Source organism: Paralichthys olivaceus, chromosome 1, assembly GCF_024713975.1.
Source record: "Paralichthys olivaceus isolate ysfri-2021 chromosome 1, ASM2471397v2, whole genome shotgun sequence".
NCBI lineage: Eukaryota > Metazoa > Chordata > Actinopteri > Pleuronectiformes > Paralichthyidae > Paralichthys > Paralichthys olivaceus.
Window position 1 is genome coordinate 31,225,265 of NC_091093.1, and position 27,657 is coordinate 31,252,921.

At 46.3% G+C, this 27,657-nt stretch overlaps 1 protein-coding gene across 5 annotated transcripts in view; it reads left to right on the forward strand.

Annotated features, from left to right (window-relative positions):
- Positions 1-27,657, forward strand: part of herc1 (HECT and RLD domain containing E3 ubiquitin protein ligase family member 1) — a 48,649-nt gene that overhangs the window by 6,756 nt on the left and 14,236 nt on the right. The window contains exons 7-51 of one of the 5 annotated variants that reach the window (XM_069527944.1): positions 129-272; positions 435-562; positions 663-807; positions 1,476-1,647; positions 2,115-2,249; positions 2,396-2,561; positions 3,152-3,277; positions 4,777-4,998; positions 6,138-6,290; positions 6,553-6,685; positions 7,148-7,339; positions 7,815-8,039; positions 8,196-8,369; positions 8,467-8,581; positions 8,818-8,938; positions 9,083-9,254; positions 10,504-10,843; positions 12,099-12,219; positions 12,871-12,922; positions 13,735-14,006; positions 14,658-14,873; positions 15,013-15,133; positions 15,304-15,541; positions 15,633-15,805; positions 16,046-16,201; positions 16,291-16,397; positions 16,677-16,787; positions 16,872-17,042; positions 17,188-17,427; positions 17,630-17,713; positions 17,909-18,468; positions 19,385-20,018; positions 20,970-21,243; positions 21,533-21,743; positions 21,854-22,020; positions 22,225-22,341; positions 23,070-23,325; positions 23,591-23,712; positions 23,815-24,041; positions 24,431-24,699; positions 24,988-25,040; positions 25,414-25,614; positions 25,706-25,880; positions 26,480-26,747; positions 26,943-27,156. In XM_069527944.1, the coding sequence (XP_069384045.1) occupies positions 129-272; positions 435-562; positions 663-807; positions 1,476-1,647; positions 2,115-2,249; positions 2,396-2,561; positions 3,152-3,277; positions 4,777-4,998; positions 6,138-6,290; positions 6,553-6,685; positions 7,148-7,339; positions 7,815-8,039; positions 8,196-8,369; positions 8,467-8,581; positions 8,818-8,938; positions 9,083-9,254; positions 10,504-10,843; positions 12,099-12,219; positions 12,871-12,922; positions 13,735-14,006; positions 14,658-14,873; positions 15,013-15,133; positions 15,304-15,541; positions 15,633-15,805; positions 16,046-16,201; positions 16,291-16,397; positions 16,677-16,787; positions 16,872-17,042; positions 17,188-17,427; positions 17,630-17,713; positions 17,909-18,468; positions 19,385-20,018; positions 20,970-21,243; positions 21,533-21,743; positions 21,854-22,020; positions 22,225-22,341; positions 23,070-23,325; positions 23,591-23,712; positions 23,815-24,041; positions 24,431-24,699; positions 24,988-25,040; positions 25,414-25,614; positions 25,706-25,880; positions 26,480-26,747; positions 26,943-27,156 (8,673 nt within the window). The remainder of the gene's footprint in view (positions 1-128; positions 273-434; positions 563-662; positions 808-1,475; positions 1,648-2,114; positions 2,250-2,395; positions 2,562-3,151; positions 3,278-4,776; positions 4,999-6,137; positions 6,291-6,552; positions 6,686-7,147; positions 7,340-7,814; positions 8,040-8,195; positions 8,370-8,466; positions 8,582-8,817; positions 8,939-9,082; positions 9,255-10,503; positions 10,844-12,098; positions 12,220-12,870; positions 12,923-13,734; positions 14,007-14,657; positions 14,874-15,012; positions 15,134-15,303; positions 15,542-15,632; positions 15,806-16,045; positions 16,202-16,290; positions 16,398-16,676; positions 16,788-16,871; positions 17,043-17,187; positions 17,428-17,629; positions 17,714-17,908; positions 18,469-19,384; positions 20,019-20,969; positions 21,244-21,532; positions 21,744-21,853; positions 22,021-22,224; positions 22,342-23,069; positions 23,326-23,590; positions 23,713-23,814; positions 24,042-24,430; positions 24,700-24,987; positions 25,041-25,413; positions 25,615-25,705; positions 25,881-26,479; positions 26,748-26,942; positions 27,157-27,657) is intronic. The other 4 variants (XM_069527950.1, XM_069527953.1, XM_069527960.1 and 1 more) reach the window with 4 other exon arrangements.

Sequence of the window (27,657 nt, forward strand, 5' to 3'; positions counted from 1 at the left end):
TGGGACAAACCTTGGTCAGAAAAAGGCCACGTTTGCTTGAGCAAGTCTGAACTTCAGGATCAATCTTAATAAAATAAGTAAAAGCAAGAATAAACACCCCAACATTGTTTCATTGCTTGATTACGCAGGTCACGGTGACAGCAACAGCCGAAACATTCCTACGCTAGTTAAAGACATCAGCAACGTTGGTGAGGTGTCGTGTGGCAGCTCCCACACTATCGCACTGTCAAAGGATGGACGGACCGTGTGGTCGTTCGGAGGAGGAGACAATGGTGCGGAAACGCTTCACTGTGACTCAGTTTGTCCTTAAACATCGATTTTGAATATTTCTTAAAACAAGAACTTTTGTGTTTAAAATGTCCAAATTGAATATGAGACATTAAATATGTTATTTCTATGTTTGTGAAAAAGTAAATCTACTTGTTGTCCTACAGGAAAACTTGGTCACGGTGATACTAATCGAGTTTACAAACCTAAAGTAGTGGAGGCCCTGCAGGGGATGTTCATCAGGAAAGTGTGCGCAGGAAGTCAGTCCTCACTCGCCTTGACCTCTACTGGACAGGTAGGACATGACTCCTGCACTGATCAGAAGTCAATGTGGTCATCAGTGCCGACATTACAAGGGGAAACCATCTTGTAATGTACATTCACCTTCTCTGTAGGTGTATGCTTGGGGCTGTGGCGCCTGCCTGGGCTGTGGTTCCTCTGAGGCCACAGCGCTCAGACCCAAACTCATCGAGGAGCTGGCGACCACCAGAGTGGTGGATATCTCTATCGGAGACAGCCACTGTCTGGCCCTGTCTCACGGTAATGTCTCTTATCTCGTTCTTACTTCTGTTTGCCTTGAAATACGTCTCCCTGTCGATGGTTAACTGTTTTGACCGAAACACTCTTGGATCCACTGCCTCTGTCAGGCTCCGTTTAAATGCTAATTTTCTGAAGCAAGATTTAGTTTTTAATCAAACATGTGACAGGAAGTTGAGTCCTCTGAAGTTTTAGGACTTCTCCATTACACTTGATTATATTGTCCCCTGGTCTGAGCTGCGTTTGTCGTTTTAATAGTAACATTTATATTTTTTTATCTTGTTCAAGCTTCTGAAGCTTCTCCTGGCACTGTTCTTGATGTGGTTGATGTTCAGCTCCGTTAGCTCCCTGGAGACCGTAGCATATGCGTTATCGTTTTGTGTTCCTCGTTGGTCCGTCGGTCTTTCGTCAGGTCCATAATCAGAACTGTGAACTCAGTCGGTTTGTCGCTTCAGGTTTTTAAAGGGAGTGAAATAAAATGCAGGAAGTGCTCTGAACAAGCAGAAATGTTCTAATGTGCTGCGATGGGAATAGAAAGAGTTCCTGCAAAGGTTCATAGTTTTAGGGAAAAGTTGTTGAAGTGTCTCATGCTTCACAGTCGTATTTCATCTCTGCTTTAATATCCCAGCCATTTCTAAAATCATGTTGTCTTCTACTCAATCACCATGTAGACAATGAAGTATATGCATGGGGCAACAACTCCATGGGCCAGTGTGGCCAGGGGAACTCAACTGGGCCAATCACTAAGCCCAAAAAGGTCGTCAGCCTGGACGGAGTCGCGATTCAGCAGATCTCAGCTGGCACCTCTCACAGTCTGGCCTGGACGGCGCTGCCCAGGGACAGGTCAGCTACCAGCAGAGCAAACACACACTGACCACAACCTGGATTTTCAGGAAATATTCCCATGTGGGGGGAGGGTGAAGATCCTTGAACTTTTGTACGTAATAGAGGTTGTGTAATACAGGTCAAAGGTCAGTGACTGTTGGTAAACTCTAAAATGAGTCACAGACACACACTTTGTTTTTCTGATGCATCGAGACGCAGACAAGAATGAAGAGAAAGAACTGATCGATTTTATGTTTTCTGCTACGTACAATCACAACCAGCGCTGCTTCAGGATCAGGACAGGCGCACATTAAAGTCCAGTTGTCTCTGAGTGTCCTCCTCCACTCTCCACTGACCTGCGCTCACTTTACACTTTCACAATAAACATTTAGTAACTTAGTAATTAGTTAATTTAGTAATGAACACTAACACTGAACCCCCGTCAGGTCAGAGCCCTTTAACGTTTTCTTGCTGTGACTCTTCAGGCAGGTGGTGGCGTGGCACAGACCATACTGCGTCGACCTTGAAGAAAGCACCTTCTCCCACTTGCGCTCCTTCCTTGAGCGCTACTGTGACGGGATCAACAGTGAAGTTCCTCCGCTTCCCTTCCCCTCGTCCAGGTGAGCTCAGAGCCGCTGACGAAGAAGGAAGTGTTATTTTCCTTGCTGGTTTATTTGTGGCACTTTCTTGATTTTTAGTTTCTCAGAAAATCTAAATGTGATGGGTACAATCAGTATTATCAAGAGTTGGTTTTATGTATCTCCAGGGAGCATCATACCTTTCTCAAGCTGTGCCTTCGGCTCTTGTCCAATCACCTGGCTCTGGCTCTGGCCGGGGGCGTGGCCACCAGTATCTTAGGTCGGCAGGCCAGGCCCCTGAGGAACCTGCTCTTCAGACTGATGGACTCATCTGTGCCAGATGAGATTCAGGAAGTAAGAGATGATGAAAGCACTTTGTGGGCGTGGGGGGGGTTGTTCGGGGTTAAATTAGGCCCTGCAGACTAATGGAGTTGACTCATGATGAGCCTTTAATCCATTAAGAATAAAAACACACTCTACAACCTCAGTGTCATTTGAAAACAAGACGTTCATGAGGATGAAGCCACGCCTGCAGTTAGTCGCAGTGGTCAGAAACCTTGGGAAGTAAGGTGGAACAAAAATATAATAATAATAATAATAATACCAGGATAAGGACATATCCAGGATACTGAAAGTAAAACAAGCTTCACTTCAGTAACCCGATGATAACTGGGACACGCGTGTAAACACAGTCAGTTGTGACACTGTCAGGCTCCTGTCGCCTGCAGCACTTTGCTTTTCTACAGTTCAATAGTTTACACACAAAAATTGCAAAGTCATCCCCTGCAGTTGTTTTTTGTGCTGGGATCAATGTTGGATTATACCTGACATCTCCTGTGACTGTGTCTGTTTTCATGATGCCTTGAAAACATTGTTTTGAGAACAGTAAGTAAGTAAGTCAAGAGGTTTTGAATCATGTTTCTTGTGTGTGTCTCTCCCATCAGGCGGTGATAGAGACTCTGTCTGTGGGTGCGACCATGCTGCTGCCTCCACTGAGAGAGAGGATGGAGCTCCTTCACTCGTTGCTGCCTCAGGGCCCGGACAGATGGGAGAGTCTCTCCAAAGGACAGGTGCCTTGTGCTGCTTAATCACACAGAGAGAGCTGCCTTTCTAAAGAGGTTTTGTTTTCTGGATGTATTTGGAATATGGTGATTACGGCTGATCAGCTGTGGTGGAGGGACTTTGAGTTCATATTTATAATCAGTATAAAACATCTCCTTGGTTTGTGAACCTGTAACAAACACACACAACATCCATGTCAGGTCAAAATTAAATGTATTTATCTTCGTCAGGTTGTTTCCCTTTTTATATTTAGATGATTATAAGTGGAGACAGATGCTGAACACTAAGTACATTTATAAATTAGAAATATGTTTTTTAATTGAGAAGGTCTCTGTTAACGAGGTCACAGCCTCCAGATTGAGACGCAGTTATATCATTAATATCATCTGTACGGACCAAGTTTAGATTTTTAAGATATGGCCAGTGATGGATCATCACTGCAGATCTTACACTGTGAGTCTGTTTGTTTAAAACATCACTTTGTTTGGTTCTTTGTATGAGCAGAGGAAAAGTGTCTCTGCTATAAAGTTCTGACAAAGACGCCTGCAGCGTCCCTCGTCGTCTGTCTGGCATGAAGACATTTCTGCTGAGCTCACAGAAGAGGCTGCTGCTGACAAAGAACCATTTGAAATGTGAATTCTTCTGAATCTCAGAATAGAATTAGCAGAGAACTTTGAAATTTCGACCTTCTAAAGGAAAGATTTGACATGTTGGGGAATTCTGTCTCATTCACTTTGCTGCCAGTGCTTAGATAACACGATTGATACCACTGTCATGCCTGTTTGGTTAGAACGTTGGGTTACTTAACGTAATCCCTGGTTCTTTGGTAACAGAGTGAGGTGTTTCACTATGGGTCTGTCAGTGACAGACGTTGTGTCATTGGAGCTTCCGTAGTTGGTCACGCCAAGGCGATTCCCACAGTGAAACACCGAACGAAGTTAGAAAAAGAACCAAAGGCTGGAAACACCAACCAATGATAGATGAATTTGTCCCTGACCCATTCCACGTCCTCCAAGCTCCCTGGAATCTGTGCAGTTGTTTTCTGTTTTCAGGGTCAGAACATAACCTGAGGTAAAAAGCTCTTAACTTAGAAAAGATAAGTAAATAGTTCGTCAGCTCCTCTGTGTCCCATCTTCTCTTTGACTCATGTCGAACACTTCTCTTCTATCCGGGCATGTTGATGTCCAACCTTAAACTTCTGTGACATTGAGGTAAATCATCGTATCTGTTGCTCATGATGGAAAACAATGACACACACAATGTTGTTGAAGATTGTGAAGTAACCCCAGCTGAGGCCAGCGTCTCTGCCTGGACAAACACGTAGACGTGCACATAGGCCTGACGTCTGATTACGGAACTAACCTATAGACGTGTGGTGACTGACCTGATGCTGTCCTCAGCATGAACCCACAGAACCAACACGACCTCGAGCAACCCGTGTGGTCTGGTTCTGTTGAAGGTTTTCTGTTCTCCTTGTCTGAAACGTGTGCGTGTGTCTCTGCTGCAGAGGATGCAGCTCGACATCATCCTGACCAGTCTTCAAGACCACACCCACGTGGCCTCGCTCCTGGGTTACAGCTCTCCTGCCGATGGCCCCGAGGTCCTTTCCTCCGGTCCAGGTTTCACAGCCTCCGCAGACCCGGGCTACAGTGCCACCGCGGGCCACCCTGACACCCACCTGGCCGAGATCCTCATGAAGACGCTGCTCAGGAATCTGGGCTTCTACACTGTAAGTAGGGGCTGGACGGTTGGTTCAGCTCTCATTGATTTTAGTTTTGAGTGTGTTAATCAAAAACAAACCATTTTTGGTGGGATGACTGGAGCTGACAAAGACAGAGCGCCATCATCACACCTCTGTCAAGTGCTGGAGGCTGAATATGATGTTTCACAGCAGAGGCTTGTTTCTGTGTCTCATCTTTAAAGATGCCATTTTAATGATTGTAAGACACACACACACACACACACACAGAGACACACAGACACACACAGACACACACACACACACACAGGTGGTGTGGACGGGGATTATTGATGTGAAGCTAAAATCCTCTTGTGAACAGAGATCGTTTCCTTCCTGTGTGTGGATGTAGCCTGAGTCTCAAACGTCAAGCGGTCCTCTGAAGATGTGTCCAAATGTCCTCACTTCCCAAGGTCTAAAACTTAGACTGGTCCTCATAAAGACAGAAGTACAAGTAAACACCCGCACAGATCACTTCTAGGGACGTTACATAGACTTTCATTAAACTCCTGGAGACTTAATTCTAACCAGAACCACTGAGCCCATTTATTAGTGATTTTCCCAGTTGCGGACACAGATATCGTCCCTGTTTGGACGAACTGTTTCCAGTTAACTGGTCTTTAGTCAGAATTTTGTCCCTAAAAATAAAACAAAGATGCTGTTTTCAAGTGTGTGTAATTATGCAGGACTGAGCAATGACTGCTGATTAGACTGCAGGCTTTCTACAGCTGACTCATTTCTTTCAGCCTTTGGCTTTGTTTTCTGTTCTTTTCCTTTTTGTTTCATCATTTCCACAACTCAGGTTTTTCTAGTGAGACATTTGCGAATGGAAAAGCCACATTCAGATTAAGAAATGTAACTCGACAAAACCAGTAACTGTGGTCTAAATTGGAAGATACGAGGAATCCAGATTATACAAGCAAATGAACTCGGAGCTTTCACCTCTTGAATTATCTCATGCTTGCTCATGTGCACTGGAACATGTTACATGCCTGTTGTGTGAATGGAAACAGTTGGTTCAGTAAAGTGAGAAGCGTGTTTAGATGAATAAATTAACCTTGAAGTTGCCTTTTACATCTGCGATATCTGCGAGCCGGCACTTGTTCATGTCTGGTTTGTGTGTTAAACAGGATCAGGCCTTCGGGGAGCTGGAGAAGAACAGTGATAAGCTGCAGCAGGGCACGTCGTCCTCCGACAGCAGCCAGCCCGCTCACCTCCACCAGCTCCTGTGCTCCCTGCAGAAGCAGCTGTTAGCGTACTGCCACATTAACTCGGTCACTGAGGTAAGGACCCTCACACACTCTCACCCACGATACACAATGCAGCAACAGTGCAAAACACCAAGTCTGAGATCTCTTATGTTATGTCATGTTATGTCTTCTGCTGAGTCACCTGAACCAGGAGTGAATCATGATCGAGTTCACATTACAGCAGCAGCAGTGGCTTTAATCTGCCTTCATCTTTTTTGATGTAACATTTTTCTATAACATATAAATGAACTCGTTGTTTTAATGAAATCATTGAATTCGCTCTGTTTGTCATCAGAACTCCAGCAGCGTAGCTTTACTTCACAAGCACCTGCAGCTCCTGCTGCCGCACGCCACAGACATCTACTCCCGCTCAGCCACGCTGATCAAAGAGAGCTCCTGGAACGGCAGCATACGAGAAAAACTACAAGGTGAAAATTACTTTTCTGTGAGGAAGACATGTCTCCTCACCTCTCCCTCTTTCCACTTCAGTCTTGTCAAAGTAAAACACTTTTATTATCTCTGTTTCTCCATAGATCTTTCGTGAAGTCTCCACTTTTAAACTTTATTATATGAATGTTTTTAGCCCATGTTGTAAAAGACAGGATTAGTCATTTGTTTCTGAAACACTTCTTATCTGTCAGTCAATGCACGTAGGTTTGTATTGGACATTAATTCAAAGTTAAACAAAAACACAACTCAGACACAAGGTTCATTCAATTCAGGTTAATTAGTTTGATACCTAACTAAAGAGATCATTTATTCCCTTTATCTTTTAATCCCCCGTACGTTTTCTCCTCATTTGATCCAAACACTCTCAAAAACTGTCTTTTCATTCACTTGTCATTGATCCTTTGAATTTTTGAAACTTGAAAATCTGATCTCGTCTGCAGATGTGATCTACGTCTCAGCCGCAGGCAGCATGCTGTGCCAGATCATCAACTCTTTGCTGCTGCTTCCGGTGTCGGTGGCGAGGCCTCTGCTGAGCCACCTGTTGGACCTGCTGCCTCCTCTGGACAGACTCAACAGACTCCTGCCTGCTGCGTCTCCTCTGGAGGACCAAGAGCTGCAGTGGCCTCTTCACGGTGAGATTCAGAGCTCAACAGTCTCACCGCCGACCGTATGTAACGATCGATGACACCGTGGCTCCCTACAGACGAGGCCAAGTTATCTTGATCGCTCCCAAGTCGCTGACTGATGTACAGCCGCACCTCCTCCATGTTAGCAGATGGGACATGGACCAAACTTGTTGTTGTTTGATGATGTAAAGACGAGCTGACACGTCATGATTGACAGCTGAGTCCTGATAGAGCCAGTGTATCGTGGGACGTCACTACTGCACCAACTCTGACTCCTGGTGTTTTGGTTATTTGCGTTTCTCAATCTCACTTTAATTCAAGGATAACATTTGAATGTATTGTAAACTATTGAAGGACTGCATCAGGGTTCGAACCCTCTTACTTAGGGTGTTTAATCATGTTGCCCCCACGCCAAACCTCTTGATCCACAGGAAACACTGCAGTGAATTTATTTGGTCCATTCCCTTTTTAAACTGTGCAGGTGCATCTGACTTTGCTGAGCCGTCCTCAGGTATGTCCCTGCCTCAGCCGGCGCTGTCCTGGGTTTGGCTCGTGGACCTGGAGAGGACAGTCGCCCTGTTGGTTGGCCGCTGCCTTGGTGGGATGCTTCAGGGAGCTCCGACCTCGCTGGAGGAACAGGACACTGCTTACTGGCTCAAAACGCCCCTCTTCAGCAACGGCCTGGTGATGGACATCCCTCAGCTTGGTAGGACGCAGCGCCGAGCTCAAGTCCTTTTGAAATGAGTAACGCTGGTAACAACATGTTATCCCAGTGGGATCTTGATCTGTTCTCAGTGGACTCACTTGTTGTTTCCTCTGGGACATGTTGAGATGATGAGTTTATTTTACCTTCGTCCTTCAGACACCTGCATCAGCTCATTGTTGGAGGCAGCGCTGTCTGGGAATGAAGAGCAGAAGCCCTTTGACTGCACTCTGCGTCCGGACTCGAGTGTCTTGGTGGATTTGTCTCTGGGTTCTTCTAAAGAACCTGCCAACAGCCTCTGGATCAACATGCAAGACTATGCCATCAGCAAAGGTCTGACCATGAATTTCAGGAGTCTCATTTTCTCTCTGCTGGAGTAATTAGCCTTGAAATGCATCTGACGGTGGTTGTGATGTGTTTCCTGTTGCAGACTGGGACAATGCGTCTCTCAGTAACGAGTCTCTGTTGGACACTGTGTCCAGGTTCGTGTTGGCATCCTTGTTGAAGCACACAGGGCTGCTGAGCCAAGCCTGTGGAGAGGGCAGGTACTGAAACCTTTCCTCCTTTGTCTTTCCTGTAGGGTGTTCTAAAGTTTTTTTGTGAATGTAAAAGTTTAACAGACCCAAACCTCCGCATCATTGTGATGTGCTCCTTATTGCATAATGCACGGCTAGCATCTAATCCCCTAACAAAGCCAGGGCTGCGGAGCAAAACCTACCAAATGTATGACTTAATAATACTAAAAGTCATATTTAGTAATATAATACAATATTTCCCTCAGGTACCAACCTTCTAAGTCCCTTGCTGAAGTCTATCGCAGTGTTTATAAGGTACGAAACCGTCTGCTGGCCTGTAAGAACATGGACTTCATCCAGACCCGGTCTTCTTCACGTGAGAGGAGGGTGAGGAAACACTACACACACTAACACACACACACACACACACACACACACACACACACACACACACACACACACACACACACACACACACACACACACACAACAGATGTCCCCCATCACTCATCGTTTGTCATTTGGTGACAGATTTCAGACAATCAGGACTCTCTGGACATGGACCCTCAGGAGCACTCGTTCACACGCACCATCGACGAGGAGGCGGAGCTGGAAGAGAGAGCCGACCGCGAGAGAGAGGAGGGCCATCAGGAACAAGACGATGAAGAGGAGGACAGGGAGCATGAAGTGATGACAGCTGGAAGTACGTACATCTGCCCAGAGTCGTGGCTTTTTAATGCAAATTGCCATATTTTATTTGTGCAAATCACAAATATCTTTCCAAGATGTTTGGCTCTGTGTGCCGTTAGTTCTGCTGAAAGGGAAGTTTATTCCGTTTGTTAATATTATAAGTAAATAATTACATTGACTTGTAATCCTGAGAATGTGCAGCTGGGTAAGTGCTTCATTTACATTTCTCTCATTGTTACTGCCGAAGTTTGGACAGTTGTTAAGACCCACACAAATCAGGACGACAAAGTTGTTGAGTTATTTTCATGGAAACAACATATTGTGGTTTCACAGCATGATAAGCATGTGTAATGTTTCATGAAGTAATCAGTCACGACGTCCCCTTGTTCGTCACGCTCCTAACACGTGACACTTTCCAAAATAAAACAAACGGCATCAGTCGCGACTACCAGCAGTGAATTCCAGAGCTGCATTTTAGAGGCTGGTGAAATGTAAATACTGATTATGCATATTGTTAAAACATCATCCGTATTTGAAAAAATATAAAATTGTCAATCATTCCTAAGATGTCGTTATTAACCCCTTATGACAAAGGAATGTAATTTAGGTTTGATATTTTACAGTTTAACCTTAAACCTTATTTTAAAACACTTTGAATTAATTAACAAACTACATGTACAATACAAATATGTTAAGCTGAAGAAAATTACCTTTATTTTATATAAATATAAAAGCACATCCTGACTGCGTCTGCAAAACAAACATTCAGTCCGTCAGAGGCTCAAATCCACGGATCAGTCCGGCTCTCGTGAATACAACATGGAAACTTGCTGAATTTTCTTTTCTAGCAGCTGCTGTACTGTTACTTTCCTCATTTTATAAAACTCCAACCACCAACATGTGCAGCAGGTGAGCTGTTACCGTTCTGCGACCGCGTCTGTAGACATACACATGCCCAGTATATTTGAATGGACATGTGATCAGGCTGCCAGGCACGTTGTCGTGGACGGAGATTATTCATCTTAAAACGAAAATCCATCAATGTAAAATTAAATATTCATGGTTGTGATAAAATCCGCCTCAGTTGTTCTCCGGTGAATGCGACAGTGTCAAACACATGTTGGTTTGTTGCGTTTGCATGAGCTTTGGTTTTTAATGTTGCGCTCTCGTAAACCCTGCCTGCTTCATGCAGCTGCTGCTTTTCCTCTAACCCGGCATTTTCTGTGTTTTGTGTGTTTGTGTGCACATATCGCACAACACAGAAATCTTTCAATGTTTCCTCTCAGCACGGGAGGTAGCTCGCAGTCGGGACAGAGAGCGGGCGAGCAGCAGTACAGGCCTGGGCTCCGGCTCTGTCTCCAGGAGCGGAGGAGGAGGTGGAGACGAGGACGCCATTCTGTCTCAGGAGGGGAGGAGGGGCAGTTCTGGTCTCCCAGAGGGCCAGGACCTGTACACAGCAGCCTGCAACTCGGTGATCCACCGCTGTGCCCTGCTGCTGCTGGGGGTGAGCCCCGTGCTCGGCGAGCTGAGCAAACAGAACCAGGAGGAGGGCCAGACCCAGTCCGCCACAGGAACACACGAGTGTCTGAGCTTCATGACCAGGTCAGAGCACCGACTACAGCTCACTTATCTGTCAACTGGTTAATTGTCTCACCACCGGTGCCACTGGTTTTCAACCGTCTCCCAATGCTCTTAAACTATAACAAAATATAAGTCTTAAAATAACTCATGACACTTGCTTACTCAGGGTTTCTGAGGGGTTTGATTCAAAAATCAGCTTTAAATAGTCTAAATATGTTCAAATATTACGCACTAGGTCATAAAGAGGTTTAGGTCTTAATTATGTCAACCCTCATTTAACACTTCTTCTGTCAAGCTTTAAAGTAAGTTTGTTTCTAGGGTTTGTAATGTCTCTGTGTTGGGTGGTTCTCACCTGATCTCAGAACAAGTGGACACCTGCTGTCTCTGGTGTCTCCAGGGTTATTTTCTACTCAACTTCACCTCATCATTCATTCTAATCACATTCCTCATGATCGTATAGAGTTTTAAATGTCACATGTTGAAACGTGTAGAAACCCTGTTTCTGTTTATTAAAGCAGCTTCGTTGTGATAAATCAAAATCTGCTGCTGAAACTGTTCCAGATTTAGAGATCGGTCACAGAACCGGCAGCTCTCCCACACGTGTGTAAATGAAGGGCTGTGACGTGGTCACACTTTGACAAATACACTGGGTACTTTCCAGAGTTTGTGTTTTTTACTGCAAAATGCTCTGTTTGTGTTTTTTGCTGAGCTGTGGCGGCGGAATAATAAAGTACTGTGTCTGTCAGACTGCTGAATCATCACATCATCTCTTATTTGTTCAGCTCCTCTGACCCTGATCTCTTTAAGAAGCGTCTCTCAACAGACACAATGAACAGGAGGAATCACAGCAGCAAAAAACTTCATTCTAAGAGTTTAAGCTCGAACCTAATGGAAAAAAACTACTAATCTGGGAAAGAGGAAAGAGCTGGCATTGTGAAGTTAGTGCTTTAGTGGTGATGCTGGCTGCACCTTTTCTTTCTGCTGCACAAAGAGCTGCTCACCTGTTTCGGTGAAGCTCGATCAGTCCACAGAACCTGTGGTGGAGAATAAGATGCTGTCGTGAATGATTCATGGATCTCAGTGTAAAAATCTGACATGTTGAGGGGACTGATGTTCATGAGTGTGTGTCATTTCATGCAGATCCAATTCAAACTTTCATAAAGAGCCTGCTGCTCATTGGTGGAGATATGAGCTCTTCGGAGGGATGCTCTAGTTTCTGCTATGATTGAATCTGTTGTATTGTCACTGATGAAGATGATGATGTGTCTGTGTGCAGGAGCGAGAGTCTAAGTGCAGAGAGCCGCTCGGTGCAGAGCAGCCCGAGTTACAGACTGATGAAGTCCAGGAGTGAGTCTGATCTCTCGCAGCCCGAGTCAGATGAAGAGGGCTACACTCTGGTAAATCAGACTCTGTCACACACTCACTGATATGATCTGTGTTTAACATGTGTACTTCCTCTGAATACTTGTCCTGATGCAGCTTATCACTAGCAGATTAAAAAGTAAAACATAATCACTATATGGGCCGCTGCCTTCATGCAAGTCATGTGATGAAAGGAAGCAGCCAAACTGATCAGTTAAAGAGTCAAAGGCACTTTAAACAGACGAGTGTTGGAACCAGGGCACCGAGGCGACCGCAGGAGAGGAAACCTCTGTTGGCTCAGTTTGAAATCAAACTACAGGAAACTACAGTATCATGCGATAGAGTCCAAGTCGGGTTAAAACCCATCTGAACCTGAACGAGAGAAAACTAAAGGAGCCCGACCCAAAATGTTTTAGCTTCTCTGAGTTCGTGTTGCTCCGTCGCTGCCTGTGGTTATTGTGTGTTTTCACTGAGAGCCCAGCCAACGTGACAGAACCTGAACCGAACCGGGCCGGGTGCAGATGAGCTCAGGTCCACGCTCTATTATACAAGAACGATAAGTCACTGGAAACAAAGGCAGACCTTTCAAAAAGTGAACAGCGCCGTGATATTTATTTTGGGTCATTTCGTCGAACGCTGCCCAGCGTTGACGTTGTGTTTTCATTTGATTCTGTCTCTGCTTTCAGAGCGGACGGAGAAACGTCGACCTGGACTTGGCGTTCTCACACAAAAAAAGAGGTAAAGATAATTTCTGTGAGATCTGTGAGATGCAGTGAGTGAGGATGATTCAGGTTTGTGTTCGTCATCTTTCATATGTTACTCTTGTCTCTCTGTCCTTTAATTCCTGTGTGAATAGTTTATTTGCTTCTTTTGGGGCAGTTGAGCCCCAAACACAAGAGGAGCTCCAAGCAAGTAAACGATGGCATGTTTCTTCTTCCTCTCGTTAGCTCAACTCTCAATGACTGTGATGCCCCCCCCCCTCCCCTCTCATTCATCTCCCATGACGAGGGCCTTGTTTTCAGCTCACTTCAATCTCTACTTACTGAGCAGTGAGCCATTACATAAACCGTGGAAAATAATCAAGGACACACAGATGTGCCTGTTGTACAAATAACAGCTCATTCTTCTTCTTCTTGGAATGTTTGTTACTTTGCACAATGACGTCTCATCCATGGTGAAGAAAGTGATTTGTCACGCTGAAGAGGTTTCATGGAAATTACCAGTTGCACTTGTAAAGATATCATCCGTGCTGATACTTTGACTTAAGTGCTTTCAGAAAGACAAGACCTGATTATCATTCCACTTCTCAACAGCAGCATATCTCCTCAGTGGGTATTGAACGTTCAGTGTGCCCATACAGATGAATTCATAATGGCTGACGAAGGCTTGTGCCTGCATGAAGAATTAGTATTCTGGCCTTTTGATGAACAGAGTGATAATGCATTGCACTGCAAAGCTCTTGAGTGCTTAAAAGCCGCGTCATGGTTCATCCATCAGAAAAGTGACCCTGTGCGTTTATGTCTCTGAAAGGCTCCTCTCTCCGTCCGCAGGCCTGCTCCACAGCTCCCCCGACTCCCTGGCCGAGTCCTGGTTCAGGGCCAAGCTGAGTCGCCAGCGCAGCTACAGCTCGGCGTATTCTTATGAAGAGTCGGACCTGGACCTGAGCCGCTCGCTGGGCATCTACGCCCTCATCGACAACATGGTCAGTTTTATCAGCGGTGACGTGGGCCTGGCTCCGGCCTTCAAGGAGCCAGAGGAGAGCATGTCCACCAGCCCACAGGCGACGATCCTGGCCATGGAGCAGCAGCAGAACAGAGCAGAGGTGACAGTGACTCAGCTGATTTTTCTTTTCCTGCCGGAGTTCTTGGTGTCACATGAAATGATCATGAGTTTATTTTGACAACAGACACCATGAGATTTAATTAGTTTGGTTGAGAGTCTTATGTCTTTTCTTTAGTTGATCATATTCAATGACCTTTCATCCTAAAAATGCTTAAAGTGAGGGTTGGTGATCCTGGAAGGGCTTTCAGGAGCCGGCTACACTTTTAAACAAGAAATAAATGACTAGCCCTACTTTTGATAAATCTTCAGGGTTTGACCACTGCGCCTGTTGGCTGACTGACCGGCCCCTGGTCTGTCCAGGCCTGTTTCTTTTCTAAGAACATGTTTTTTGTTTTTGGAAACGACGGAGCAGACACAATACTTCTAATCTGTTCATTCCTATTTTTTCTTAGATTTCTGTCAACAAAACAAAAACTGATAATCACCAGATGTACTGATAACATGCAGCGGTCAGTTTCATTCGTCAGATTTTCAGCCAAAGAAAAACAAAACAAGAAATCCAGAGAAAAGTCTAGAAGGTTTTTTCAGTAATCCTGCTGACGAACAACAAACAGCAATGAAAACATAATCAAAGAGTTGGATGTGTAAACCTGCTGGAATATAACGCTGACTGCTGGATGTGTCTCTTCAGTTGCGGTTGGAGGCGCTTCACCAGATTGTGGTGTTGATCTCCGGCATGGAGGAGAAGGGCAGCCAGCCCGGGAACGCAGATCGATCCAGCGGTGCCTTCCAGTCGTCCTCTCTGCTCACCTCTGTCCGGCTGCAGTTCCTGGCCGGTTGTTTTGGCCTCGGCACCGTGGGCGCCGGAGGGCTGAAGAGAGAGAGTGTGCAACTGCATCACTACCAGGTGCATACGAGGCTCCACACGAGGGCATACTTCCATTTGCAGCAGTTTGCATTGGCTTGAGAAACCTCAGAGGCTTCATTTGATCTGAAATGTACATTCTCCACGTGTTCTCCATCTTTACATGTCACTGTGTTTTCAGGATGGTGTGAAATCAGCTAAGAGGAGCCTCCAAATTGAAATCCAGACGGCCGTCCACAAGATCTACCAGCAACTGTCTGTCACACTGGAGAGAGCCCTGCAGGCAAACAAGCACCACATAGGTACCACACACTACTGCAGTATATACATGTATAGTACACATACATCTAATATATTGTTAGTCGTGGAGCTTTATGAGATCTGGATCTCTAGAGGTTTTTCTGGAGATTCACTTTAATCGCAGTCGATCTGATGCTTTTCTTCTCGCCCCTTGTTTCTTTCTCCCTCCCAGAAGCACAGCAGCGCCTCCTGCTGGTCACTGTGTTCGCACTGAGTGTTCGCTACCAGCCAGTGGACGTCTCCCTGGCCATTTCCAGCGGGCTGCTCAACGTGCTGTCTCAGCTCTGCGGCACAGAGACCATGCTGGGGCAGCCGCTCCAGCTGCTACAGAAACCCGGAGTGTCTCAGCTCAGCACGGCTCTGAAGGTGGCGTCCACGCGGCTGCTGCAGATTCTGGCCATCAGCACTGGGTGAGAGGTTAAGGACATTTGAAAGTACTGTCACTACTCTGTAAACAAAGGAAAGTTTACATCAACAGCCGCGTGCTTCTTTGGGTTACAGAACATACGCAGACAAGTTGAGTCCCAAGGTGGTTCAGTCGCTGTTGGACCTGCTCTGCAGTCAGCTGAAGAACCTGTTGTCTCAGGCAGGAGTCAGTCTCCTGTCGTCTGGAAAAGACCAAGACGACAACAAGCACGAGGACAGTGCAGACTCCGAGAGGAAAGACTTGAGAGGTGATAGACAAAGTTGCTCTTTGGTCGCATTAATGTTTGCAGTGATGTCTTTCATCAATAGAAGAGATTATCCGAGTCCATCACATCAACCAAACGTTTTGTCATAAAAAACTGAATTTATTATATTTGGACTTGGAAATATTCAAATAATAAACAAACATCTGTTTATCTTGTATTCCGTGAAATGTAGTTTACTGTTTCTAATTGGACGTTTGTGGATGTTGTATGATTTTTTTTCAGCTTTGATTCGTAAGCAGCACACTGCAGAGCTGCACCTCGGAGACTTCCTGGTCTTCCTCAGGAGAGTCGTGTCGTCCAAGGCCATCCAGTCCAAGATGGCCTCCCCCAAATGGACTGAAGTGCTGCTCAACATTGCTGCACAGAAATGCTGCTCAGGTACAAGTGGCTGAAACACATCCCAGATGAAAGTGCGATGCTTTTTTGTCGTAAAACACAACTAAGACATTCACTCGTGTTGATTCCAGGCGTCCCTCTGGTGGGAAACTTGAGAACTCGGCTCCTGGCGCTTCACGTACTGGAGGCTGTTCTGCCTGCATGCGAGGCCAATATGGAGGATGATCAAATGACACAGGTCTGTACACGTCCTAAAAGCATGTGTCCTTGTGTTGTCTTTGATTTGAGTTAATGTATGTCTTGCTCGCCAACAGCTAGATCTTAAATATCTTCATCGTCTGATCAGTCTGGGTTTCTCCTGGTGAGAGATTGAACAAGACAATGAGTTTCCTGAATTTCACGATGCTGAATCGCCTGAATTAGCCTGAAGTCACTGTTGATTTTCTTGTGGGATTTGTCGACTATAACAAAAGTATAAATTTCACTGACAGAACGAACTCAATTTGCTCTCTCGAAGGTGGTGGAGCGTCTTTTCTCTCTGCTGTCCGACTGCATGTGGGAAGGTCCCATTGCTCAAGCTAAGCACTCGATCCAGATTAAAGAGAAAGTCCAAGAACTCAAACTACAGGTGTGCACTCCCCCTCCCCCGACTCCTGCTGTGTTTACAGTATCGTGTTTTCTTCGGATGTCTGACAGGTTCTTTAATCCACAGGGAGACGCAGAGGAGGAGGACGAGAACCTTCCCATTCAGGAGGTGTCCTTCGACCCGGAGAAGGCTCAGTGTTGTGTGGTGGAAAACAGCCAGGGGCTGACGCATGGCAGCGGGGGCAAAGGCTACGGCCTGGCCTCCACTGGAATCTCCTCTGGATGTTACCAGTGGAAGGTACATTATTAATGTTGTATATGGAAAGGAAGTGGAAAAAAGATGATACTTTATTCCATGAAGGTGAAAAGTCAAAAGTATAAACTGCCTCTTTTTTAAATTGTCTTCCTGTTTTGATTTATTTCACATTTTGCTTCTGTGCTAGTTTTACATTGTGAAGGAGAACCGAGGCAACGAGGGCACGTGTGTCGGTGTCTCACGATGGCCCGTGCACGACTTCAACCACCGCACCACGTCAGATATGTGGCTGTACCGGGCGTACAGCGGAAACCTCTATCATAATGGAGAGCAAACGCTGACACTCAGCAGCTTTACTCAGGGAGACTTCATCACCTGCGTCCTGGACATGGAGGCCAGGACCATCTCGTTTGGCAAGAATGGAGAAGTGAGAGACGTGATGTTACAAGCTCAGCTCCTGTGCTCTGAAGATGACACTGCTGATGTTCATGTGACATACAGCAGCTTTATGTTTTTTGACTCAAATTTTTAAACAACAGAAAGAATATATTAAATAAACAGCTCAGAAAAATCGACATTATCACCTCAAGCATCTGTTTCCGTCTCTTACTCGTCTCGTGTTTCCACAGGAGCCAAAGTTGGCCTTCGAGGATGTGGACGCCACAGAGCTGTATCCCTGTGTGATGTTCTACAGCAGTAACCCAGGAGAGAAGGTCAGAGAACATGTGCAGCTGTTTGAGACCCATGATTCCCCACCTCATTATTGTAATCGATTGTTTTTATGATCTGGTTAGTTTTGGTCTCACATTGTAATTTAAGGAGCATATTAAAGAATTGTGTCTGGCGTCCAAAAATACGTACGTCCAAAAATACCAATATTTATTTTACTCGTCTCTGAATGGCTCTAGGTTAAGATCTGTGATATGCAGATGAGGGGAACACCACGAGACCTCTTACCTGGAGACCCTGTCTGCAGCCCCATGGCCACAGTCCTGGCCGAGGCCACCACGCAGCTGATCCGCATCTTACACCGCACTGACCACTGGACCCATCGTATCAACAAAACCATGGTGGAACGACTTCACAAGATCAAGGCCTGCTTTAGAGAGTCGGCCGGTGCATCTGGAGGCAGTGGAGGTCAAAGACTGAAAAAGAGTCGCTCTGTGCAGAGCCGCGAGGAGCACGACGCCCAGAGAGAAAGCCAAGAAACGCCCACAAGGACGGAGGAGGAGAGGGGGCGCCACGGACGACAGCATGGCTTGGGGGAGCTGTCGGAGCACCACCTGAGAACACTGTGCACAGAGGTGTGGCCGGTCCTGGCGGTGATCGGGGGTGCTGATGCAGGCCTCCGTGTTGGTGGGCGATGTGTGCACAAGCAGACGGGACGCCACGCTACACTGCTGGGTGTGGTGAAGGAAGGCAGTACCTCAGCGAAGGTGCAGTGGGACGAGGCTGAGATCACCATCAGGTAATGGCTGGACACTGTTTAGCTGTGGCTCATTTTTTTAATCACGTTTCTTTGGACATTTTTCTTTGTTTATATTTCGCTGTTTTTATATCCTGATGTATTTTTGTAGGTTTATCAAAATGGCCGCCACTTTATTTGTGTTTGAGCTGTCATGGCCTCCCTGACCTTTCAGCCTCCAACTCCAAATTTAACGGTGCCACAGGCGTGTGTTCCTCTTTATGGATATGTATCACAGGATGTTGATATGAGGTAGTTTGCAAAAAAATGACCTGTGCACATGAATGTAAACAGGAAGTAGATTGTCTACTATAATACATCAAACGAGGAACATTGATGGTGAAAAGTAAGAGCAGGGATTCAGTGCAAGCGTTGGCGCCGCTTTGCTGTTCCCGCTGGTAGTTGAGTCATGTTACTGATGAGAACCAGGAAGAGAACGTGGGCGTCTGCATCATCGTGCATCAAAGTCTCCGTTTCTGTACCAGATCTCCAGTGTTTACACAAGTCTCTGATTTAGAGGAAAACTAGAATCAGTGATATGTTTACAGACTAAAACATACTAGTGTGGACGTCTTCTTAGTTTAGGAAGCAGCGGTCTGGACACACGGTGTTTTCTGAATGTTGCTCTACTGTACTCATCCTCTTCTGGTGCCCTCTGCATTAGCCTCTCGCTCTTTAACCACCTCTTCACCCTCCATGTTCCCTCCATGTTCTACTGTTTTCCGTTCCTCACACTCATTGTTTTGCATCATCACTCTTTGCACGATCCAAAAGACCATTGAGCCGCATGTTTTCTGTCCACACCCACACATCCATCTTTTTTGTGTCTTGCATGCTGTGCTCTTTCTCTCCTGCCCTCTCCCTCACTTTGTGTTTCCTTCCCTTGTCTCTTTTCACTCTCCACTTCCTTCTATTAAAGCTTCCCAACTTTCTGGTCGCCTAGTGACACTCCACTATACAACCTGGAGCCCTGCGAGCCGCTGCCCTTCGACGTGGCACGTTTCCGTGGCCTCACCGCCTCGCTGCTGTTGGACCTCACCTACCTTACTAGCATCCATGAGGAAACAGCCGCCAAGCTCGGTGGGCGACGTCATGACAAGAAGCATCGCAACGCCGCATCAACTGGGCACGAGCCGGCCGCCAATGAAGACAAAGCAGACAATGAGGGGCACAACCGGAATGAACAAAGAGATGGAGCCTCATCTGGAGCAGTTCCAAACACCACGCCCTCTGACCTGCGTGTGTCCCACAGCCTGGATGAGGTGAAGGCACACGTGGCGCCCAACTCGAAGTCAGAGAGCGAGATCTCCTCCGTGGCCGGGATCGGTGGAAATGAGACTCTTTTCTCTGCTGCTCCTCACATTCCTGCGGAGGGGAACAGGAAGAAAGGCCACGATCATGGCCTTCGCAGCCACGAGCCGTCTCCTGCCTCTATCGCCACCCAGTCGGAGATCCATGCTGTGCAGCTGTCCTATCTCTACCTGGGAGCCATGAAAACCCTCAGCGCTCTGCTGAGCTGCAGCAAATACGCTGAGCTGCTGCTGATTCCAAAGGTACGTTTAACAACAGTTATAATTAACCTCGTTGTTTTATGAGGACTTAGTTTGCTAATTTGCTTTCTTTCCAAAAGTCACATGATAAAGATTGTCATCAGTCTTAGCCAGTTAGCTTAGCATAGAGACATGAGGAAACAGCTTCTCTGGCTCATCACCGACAAACCGCTCCGAGGGTCACTTAACCCAAATGTAAAAATGACAGTTTGTAGTTTTACATTTAGATCCACAGAACTTCCTACAGATGAAATAACTGAGATTTATTTTATGAATCTTTGAGCCGTACAGGTTCTGGTGCCTTTGGCCGGAGAGAAACTTTTGGCCACTGGCTACGACCTTATGTTGAGTGAACAGACATGAACGTTGTCATCTAGTTTATGGAAGGAAAGAATATCTGAGCTTCTGTTGGATCTGGATCTAAACAGGTCTTACATTTAATTATATATATTTTAGGCCATTTCAGGTCTTTTCCCCTGTAAATTACACAGATACAGATTTTAACTTGATAACTGAACGTCAAACGCTCGGTCAGAACTGATCTCAGTTCACTCAGCAGTGACACAGTTAAAGACTATGGTACCTGCTGTGTCTGAAGTTTGAGAGTTAACAGAGTATCCAGGATTATTCTCCTCTTGACTACTTCACCTGATCTTAAATCTTGATTCAGTAATTCTGGGACTTTGATATTTCTTCGTATCATAGGTCTGGACACTGATTATGGTCCCAACGTTTGACTCGATGAAACAAGCCTGCACAATGTTGAACTGGTCCTTAGACCAAGTCATTTGTTTCATACTGTTTCATTCGAATATATAGAAATAAATATGGAGCGAACGCAGAGTCTCTGAAAACAAATTGTCTGATGTGAGTGAAATGTCTTTCCTGAGACGGATCCAGGTCACGTTGTGTTTTCACATTTATTCAAACCCTCTCTCTCTCCTCTGACTTTAGGTTTTACCAGAAACGGCGCCCAGTGGGCACAACGCTGACCTGAATGCCGGCACCAGCGGGAGCGCTGCTGCCACCTCACCGGTTTGCCCTGAGGAGGTGGAGATGCGGGCGGCTCTGCAGTTTCTCATGCGCCACATGGTGAAGCGGGCGGTGATGCGCTCTCCTATCAAACGAGCCCTGGGCCTGGCGGACCTGGAGAGGGCACAGGCCATGATCTACAAGCTGGTTGTGAACGGGCTGTTGGAGGAGCCCAGTGGGGGGAAGATCAAACCTGGTGAGAGTCAGTAGAGACGTTCATGCTTTGAATTAATACGACTGATTATTTATTAGTTCGTATTGAGCTTCCACAGGCTGTGATGTCATGTGACCTCACACCACTGGAGAGATATAATAAAATATTGAACAACTTTATTAAATGTCAACAAACTCCTCCCATATTCATTTTATAGCCAAATAAACTGTTGACAAATTGTGAGAGCTCCATCCATTGATATAAAAACAGTGTCGATATTCTGAAGGTAGGAGGCGCTGTTTCAGCTTCGTCTGTGGTTTTTGTCCCTCAGGACTGAGGAGTGAACCGGAGGGTGAGGGGGACGGGACAGAGGGCGAGCAGTTGGCACAAACCCCGGTCACCACCAGCCCCTCGGCCTCCAGCACCACCTCCTTCATGAGCTCCTCTCTGGAGGACACCACCACCGCTACCACACCCGTCACAGACACGGAGACCGTCCCCGCCTCGGAGTCTCCAGGAGTCATGCCTCTCAGCCTCCTCAGGTCAGAGCAGATGGCTGCACATGTTGTCAGCTCGTGTTAATGAGTCGCCTTGTTCCCCTCGTATGTTTAGACCGAGATGATTATTTAACGCGTCTCTTTTCTTATCACAGGCAAATGTTCTCTAGTTACCCAACAACCACCCTGGGCCCGACCCGTCGAGCCCAGACTCCTCCGGTGACGTCTCTGCCGACGTCGCCCTCCGATGAAGTCGGCCGCAGGCAGAGTCTCACCTCCCCAGACTCCCAGCCCACTCGACAACAGAACAGGACAGGTACCTGTAAGTATCCCAGCTTGTCTTTCATATAAACATCTACGATACTCAACCCAAAGGGAAGCTGCACGTTTTAAAAACAGGACTCCGTCAGTGTTCAGATATAAGAAGACACTTGGTTCCCATAACAACATCCATGACCCTTAGTTTTGATCCTCTTCCTGTCAGATTAGTAATGATTTCACTAATAGTGTCCGGTGTTCTCTGTAGCTCTGTCGGACCCCAGCAGCAGACTGTCGACGTCTCCCCCTCCTCCTGCCATCGCTGTGCCCCTGCTGGAAATGGGCTTCTCCCTGCGACAGATCACTAAAGCTCTGGAGGCCACGGGTCAGTCTCCCCCATCCTCCCCTCAGTCTCCGTCAAGTCTCCACCTACATGGTTTCAGACGACTGCATTTTAATTCAGTGCAATTAAGTTGACTCATCCTCGGACCAACAGACGTTACACAGCTCGTCATCAGTGACGGAAGAGCTCGAGACACTTTTACATTTTTCTGTGTTAACTGCAATGAATGCAAGTAATTAAATGATGTAATGAAGTAGTAATTTAACGATTATCATGAGAGTAACAACAATAATCAACTTAATAATCAATATAGCACCGAAATCACAATAACAACAATGAAGAATTGAAGTAATAGGAAAAACTTAAAAGCAGTTTGAAGATCACACAACGTTAGACAGAAATATCAGAATCAAACTGTTACAGATGACAAAAGAGTCTGAGTAAATGAAACAAGAAAATTAAAACTGTTTTTTAATCCATGAAAATGTCAAACTCACATTTTAAAAAGTTATTTTCTGGCTCCGCCTCCTGATGCAGATCTAGATTTGATTAGTTCTTCCCTGAACCATGAAAGAGTCAAAATGAAAACATAAGTACCTTCGCAGAGCCAATAAAACATTTTAAAATGATTTAAAAAGTTGGTAAGATCACGATTTGAAAGCGTCACAGTTTGAGGAGTGTAAATGTGAACATTTAAAAAAAGTTGAACATCATGTCACGGCTATGATTTAGTGGTTTATGGAAGGATCGTGTATTTCTACTCCCTCCAGGTGCACGAGGAGAGGCAGACGCTCAGAACATCACTGTTCTGGCAATGTGGATGATCGAACATCCGGGAACAGAGGACGAGCACGACGAGCCTCACACCAGAGGCGGCGGCGGCTGCAGCGACGGGTCGGACTCCTCGTGTCCGGGGGCGACAGCTTCTGCTGGAGGCAAATCTCTGGACAGGAGCTCGTATCTGTGCTCCCCCGGAGAAATCGCCAATGCAGACGCTGCGGAAATGGAAGAGGGTTTCAGTGAGAGGTGAGAAAGCTAAAGGTTGAATCCTGATTTAGTGCAGAGACTAAATCTCACAGACTATCTCAAAGTTCTGTGTGGATCAATCTGTGGATAATCTGGTACAACCACAGGATTTCACCTGGTTCAGCTCCAGTTGGATGTTAAACGAAGAGTCGTTCAAACACAGAGGGATATTCAGCTGATTAGATTTCTGTTCTTCAGAGAGAGCTTCTCATACTAAAGGTGTTTATCAGTAAAGTTCACTCATAAACATGTTTTTGCACTTCAGTCCCGAGGGTCTGGAGCAAGACAGTGCATCAGCCTCCAGCGGCGTTGCTCTCCGAGGACGCTCTGCGGTTGGAAGGAAGCATCGCTTTGACCTGGCTGCTCGAACACTCTTAGCCCGTGCTGGTGAGAACTTTCTACAAACGCATCTTTCATCTTTTTTTCCACATTTGTTTCATAGTTATTTCTTCTTCAACGTATGAACCTCACGTTTCTTTCCCTTCCCAGCTGGACTGTACCGCTCGGTGCAGGCCCACCACAGTCAGTCACGTCGGGAGGTCCCATCCCTTCAGCAGCAACAAGACCCGGCCGCCCTGTATGACTTCAACCTCGATGAGGAGCTTGAGATGGACCTGGACGAAGAGACCATGGAGGCCATGTTCGGCCAGGACCTCGCCAGCGACACCGACATTCTGGGAATGTGGATCCCGGAGGTACTGGACTGGCCAACATGGGTGTGTGTGACTTTATGCTTCTGTCAGCGGGCTGCCACCGTCATTCTGCTCTTTATCTGCCCTGCATCACGTCTCCATCACATAAACTCACGTGCACGATGAAACGCCAGCTTCTTTAGTCGGGTTTAAAAAACCCTCTCACTGGTTTCTCCTGGAAACTACGCACTGATCTAACCGGCATGAAGTGAACAACTAGTTGAATGTTGATGAAGTGGCTGTTTGGATTTCATTAACTCATAGTCGTCAGTATTTCATATTTCTACCTCAGTGCATCGCATGTGTGCTTCACTGCTACTCTGAAGCCTAACGACTGTCTCGTGTGTGTCGTACATGTTTCTTCTTCATGGACATGTGCGTGTCTGTGTGCGTTTCTCTGCCACTCGTCGCAGCATGTGTGTGAGACGGACGATCGGGATGAAGTGGTGGTGTGCGAGCTGTGTGAGGCCAACGTAGCAAACTTCAATCAGCACATGAAGAAGAGCCACCCGGGCTGCGGCCGCAGCGCCAACAGGCAAGGTTACCGCAGCAATGGCGCCTACGTGGACGGCTGGTTTGGAGGCGAGTGTGGCAGCGGAAACCCTTACTACCTGCTGTGTGGCGGCTGCAGAGAGAAGTACCTGGCCATCAAAAGCAAAGCCAAAGTCCCCGTCGTGGAGAGGTAAGAAAACCTGGACTTTAGTTGTTTGAAGTTTTTACTCTGTTATAACTATAAGATTTTACTTTACGATATTTAACAGGATTGCATAATTTCTCAGTGTGTATCAGGAGAGAGAGGAAACTAAATCCCAAATTACCAATGATTGTTTCTCACCTGTATATGGACTGTGTCATGTTGGTGTTGTTAGATATTCTCTATTATTTCTGTGGCGTCATGTATTAGTTTGTTGTTTAAAGGAAGTAGAACTGACACTCTGCTTTATTTCTGTATTCTGTGGTGTGTGCTCAGATATAAGGGACAGGCTCCTGACCTCCTGGGGAAACAGGACAGTGTCTATGAAGGTAAAGTCCAAGGATTCATGTGAAGCAGTTCATGTTTGTGACGGTGACACAACGAGCTACAGTTTTATGTTCATGTTTGAACATTTAGCAGATAAGAAACAAACACAAACCCTGTTAGTGGGACTCACAACACAAACCTCTGCACAACATCACAAATACTGAAATAGTAAATAATATTCAATGTCTGTTTGCTTCATGGGTTGAATTTACCTCAGAAATAAGAAAACTTTCTTCCAGAAAGTCTAAATGGAGACGAGCTAAAGACATGAGCGTGACACAGCAGCACCTCGCTGCAGCAGCTCAGTTTCATCCCTGCTGGTTATGACACTTTAATAATGAAAGAGAGAATCAATGTTCGTCTGTCCCGCTGCAGAGGACTGGGACATGCTGGATGTTGATGAAGATGAGAAGCTGACAGGGGAGGAAGAATTTGAGCTGTTGGCCGGCCCGTTGGGTCTGAGCGAGCGCAGGATCGTCCCCGAGGCCGTCCAGTTCCCTGACAGCGACCCGCTCGGAGCCTCTGTAGCAATGGTGACGGCCACCAACAGTATGGAGGAGACGCTGCTGCAGATCGGTGAGGACGAGGTGTTAATGCCTCAGCAGCTTAAAGTTTATCTGTTGTTCATGACTTGGAGCTGAGCAGTGAAAGTGTGTGTTTGCTTCAGGCTGTCAGACCTCAGTGGATAAGAGCTCATCGGGCAGGGTGACCCTCGGGGAGCAGGCCGCCGCTCTGCAGAACCCACACGACCGAGTGATGGCGCTGAGGAGGGTGACGGCTGCAGCCCAGGTGCTGCTGGCGAGGACCATGGTGATGAGAGCCCTGTCCCTGCTGTCTGTCAGGTAGAGATCACGGTGTCACACGATGCTCGTCCTGTTTTCCTCCTTCAGCTTGAAGATGAGCTTTAATCAGTAGCTGCACAAACAGGAAACATTCGACTGAACCAAACCTTCGGCTGCTCGACTACGCATGAAAAAGATGTGACGGTTCCTGACTAACGCTGCGTCCTCCCTTCTGCGTCTTTGTTTGAAAACACATCACAGTCCACATGACGTCTGTACGCTGCTGTCAGTCACTTCCACTCTGTCACTGTTCCAGGAAAAAACTTTTTATCTTTATTGTACCTTGTAGTATCTTTCCTTTATATTGGTCGGTAACTAAGCAACCATCTGCAGAGCCGACAATCTACTTCCTGTTTATGACCAGCGAACGTGACTGGTGATATGTGACAGTAGTAGTTGTAGCCTCTGCTTCACCCTGGTGGCGGCGGCATGAACAAATTCAAATTAACTCTGGCATCATTTAAAAGTTCATTCTTATAAAGCTCCTACACACATTTGCTTTCGTTCAATATAATTGGCACAATAATTTATGATAATTATAAGATATACCCTAAGATATTTTCTAGATTTCAGCCTCATAGACCTTTGTTCCCTCTCAGTGGCTCGAGCTGCAGCCTCGCAGCAGGTCTGGAGTCTCTGGGTTTGACTGACATCAGGACTCTGGTCAGACTGATGTGTTTGGCGGCGGCGGGTCGAGCCGGTCTTTCCACCAGTCCCACAGCGGGGGCGGGTCACGCGGAGAGACCTCGTGGAGCCGCCAAGGCCAGCAAACCCATCTCCTGTCTGGCCTACCTCAGCACGGCCGTGGGCTGCCTGGCCTCCAACAGTCCCAATGCCGCCAAGCTGCTGGTGCAACTCTGCACTCAGGTAAACAATGTGACTCATCAGCATCCGCTCCATTCCACGTCATGGTTCAATGAGCTCAAGATGAGACAGAGCGGCGAGGTTTTAAAACAGGTTGTAATGTTGATGAGAACAAAATATATCTTATGTTGGATCACATTGTATGATCTGCTCCCTCTAACCTGCCAGTTTAACATTAAACATTTTGTATTCTTTCAGAACCTGATCTCTGCGGCCACAGGCATGAACCTGACGACCGTAGACGACCCCATTCAGAGGAAGTTCCTGCCCAGCTTTCTTCGAGGCGTGGCCGAGGAGAACAAGCTCATCACCTCCCCCAACTTTGTAGTGACACAGGCTCTGGTGGCTCTGTTGGCAGATAAAGGGGCCAGACTGCGACCGGCCTACGACAAGGCCGACATGGAGAAAAGAGGTTTGTGGACAAAGAGGCGGGAGAAACAAACGAGCTGCTGTTACACAGTGTGTGTGTTTGTTCATGGTAGTAATCATGGTACTTCATGTTTATACTGCTTGTGTTGAGCTTCACTTCTTTTTCCTTAGTAAGAGTAAATAAGAATATTGAATGAATTGATTGAGATACCTGATTTGCAGACGTTCAAAAGTCTGAGAATTAGATTTATTTTGTGGCTTGTAAATGAATTTAGGGGAAGTGATTCTGCCACATGAGTGAAAACAGAGTTCAGTGTTAGAGCAACACGATGAAACGTGTTTAAACATCAGCTGGATTAAAATGAGTTTGATGAGAGAGACATTTTCATCTTTCATTTTCACTCCTCTCTCTGTTCAGTTGTGTTTAATCTCTTTGAAAACCACAGATTAAATCACCACGTGTGCGACTGAACGCTCTGTTGTTCACTTAAAGTTTCTTACTGTTGCTTCAAGATGTTTAATTCGATTTTCTTTGCTGGCTCAT